The following is a 2500-nucleotide window of genomic DNA, read 5'->3' on the forward strand; positions in this document are numbered from 1 at the left end:
ATAAATATACAGATTACTGGGCCGTAACGGCTCCGGGAGTTAGCGTTCACGCTGCTGAAAGGTATGAAAGTGGATTATTGGTCATTGCATTAAAATAAATTGAGCCACACTGTATTTAACATGGTATCAGGTCATAATGGGACATTCTGTATATCTCACAAGCTAAATGCAGATTCTTTTTGGAGGCTCATTCTAATGCGATAGACTTTATTTAATCATATAGAGATTACAATAAATTAATTGGTGACAACCCAGATATACCTAATCAAAACATTATGTCTGTATTTTACAAGCTTGTTGCTGACCTCAAAGCAGCTGGTCAGTTAAATACAAATTTATTTAAACTTGAGTTTCGCTACACTTGATAGAAGCAAATCTTTTAATATCACACATTATTTTAGGGCAATTTACTGAAAGGAACAAATCTTATTGTATTTTTACTGCTTATCATATAATATATATTATTATTATATTCTACAAAAATGCATTGCATTTATGGGATTAATTTTGCCAATGCAATAGTTTTAAGTCTCCATCTCTAACATAAACATTATTCACTTAAAAAATACTTTGAAAATGTCTGTTTCAAAAAATCGTTTGGTTAGAAAGGGGTAAATTATTGTTAATATATTTTAAACAATTAATTTTGATCTAAATCATTAAACATATTTACCACTAACGACAGGTTCTTGTCATGAAGATGAAGGTATCTTTAATGTGGTTTAAGGTTTTTAAGGTTGCAGTTTAGCTCATCAGTCGCAAAAAAAATAACTTTTAACTCTCATTAATTATGGCATATGCATCAGCTGCTGGAGATTAGATATGGAACATTAATCTCTCGGGCGGGGCATCTTGGCTTCTAGGACATGGGTGTGGACCATAACAACCTCCACCCAGATCGGTGGGTAAACGGTTGCAAACTAGCAGACAAAAAAATCAGGAAGAAACCAACATGGCCCGGATAATATATACTTTTCATCCGCCCTAACTATTCAACGACCAAACTGATGAACTCCTCCATTAGTTTATTAAGGGAAGGCAATACAATACCCTCCCAAAGCTTTTGGCAACCAGGCTGGGGGTTTATAAACCATCCCGGGCCGTTGCCGGCTGACGGCGGATGCATGAGTACCTCTGAATAGACCCCCTAAAAGTGACACGATTGAGGTAGACAACAGAGAAACGCCCCCCAAAACAAGGGGAAGGTTCCCTTACCGCTTCGCCAGTCTGGAGTGGAGAGACGGGGGGACGGTCAGTCCAACAGGGGAGGGGTCACAGTGGTCAAGTCAATGGGGTGGGTTTGACTGGTCTTTTGGCATTTGACCAAAAGCCCCCATGTTTGCCCACGCCCTCTTCTGGAACTGCAGGTGTCTCCGTAGCGTGACCGCCATATGCTAATCTCAGTGGTGGATGTCAGGGCTTGAAAGAAAACTCTTCCACTTTGTCTCTTAGGCTCTGTCCCGGTCCCCATTGTTGTTCGAAGCTCCAACGCTGGTTTAGAGTTTGCTAGATATTGCAAGGGTTTGGTTCTTTGGACTGTTCTTGGTGACCTTTGGTTTCTTAGGCTCAATATGTGATTGCAGAAGTGCACGAATATCTGAATCAGTGCACAAAACTATTACGGTTAGGGCAAAGGTTGAACTTGACGTTAAAGTGATCAGAGAAGTTCCAAAAGTTCTGCATTTCTACATGCTGTCAGAAAAGTGCCGAGGACACATCCCGTGGGTTGAATAAGGACTAGACTCAACCCCCTTACCCAGAGAGTTGAACCTCCTGACAACCAGGCTTCCCAAAGGGTCACAGTCTGGCAGGTGTCAAATTAGCAGCACAATTGGCTAACCATTGGTTCTCATTGAGACCGGCTAGTCCATCCCTCCTCCTCCAGCAGCAGCAAGCGTGGACCCCTGCTCGGGGGGGGCTGACTGGCTGGGGGCTGACTGGCTGGGGGCTGCGTTGGGGGAAGAGGCGAAGGAGGGATGTTGGCAGTGCAAGAGGGCGGGAATAGCATTGATTTAACAAGGACCAGATTAAGGAAGGAATTACACATGGAGCTGTGTAAGATCTTGTACAAAAAACAAAAACCCGACACAAGAGGAGACCAGATTTGTGCTCCTAAGCTTAATAAAAAGGACGGAGAGAATTGAAACAGTTCACTGCCTTTCTTGGTCCACAGAAGGGTTGGTTTTATCTGTGGGTCTTTAAAGACAGAGAGCAAAGGCCCCAGTGAATGTTTGATCCTTGGCTACTCCATATTCATCTCCCAGCGTTTGCGGATTGGCTGAATATTGTTCTACTTGGTGGTTCTTAGTGGTTCATTCGCGCATTTACCAAATTACACAATTCAGTGCTGCAATATTTCGAAACACATTTTTTTTATAGAATGTGTATGTTGTGTATGTGTATGGTGTATGAATATTAGGATCCAACCCTGGACATAGTTTGAGTTTTTTCCGTAGATGTGTAGGGTTGAGTAACTCATCAGATTATTCAGCCGCACTAT

General features: G+C 42.1%; 1 protein-coding gene across 1 annotated transcript in view; it reads left to right on the forward strand.

The window, feature by feature from the left end:
• The first annotated feature begins 866 nt into the window (after positions 1-866).
• The window catches only part of LOC130387595 (paired box protein Pax-7-like), a 27536-nt gene continuing 25902 nt past the window's right edge, over positions 867-2500 (forward strand). Inside the window, exon 1 of the mRNA XM_056596809.1 lies at positions 867-901. Coding sequence (XP_056452784.1) covers positions 867-901 — 35 coding nt within the window. The remainder of the gene's footprint in view (positions 902-2500) is intronic.

The sequence above is a fragment of the Gadus chalcogrammus genome, chromosome 1 (genome assembly GCF_026213295.1).
Source record: "Gadus chalcogrammus isolate NIFS_2021 chromosome 1, NIFS_Gcha_1.0, whole genome shotgun sequence".
Classification (NCBI taxonomy): domain Eukaryota; kingdom Metazoa; phylum Chordata; class Actinopteri; order Gadiformes; family Gadidae; genus Gadus; species Gadus chalcogrammus.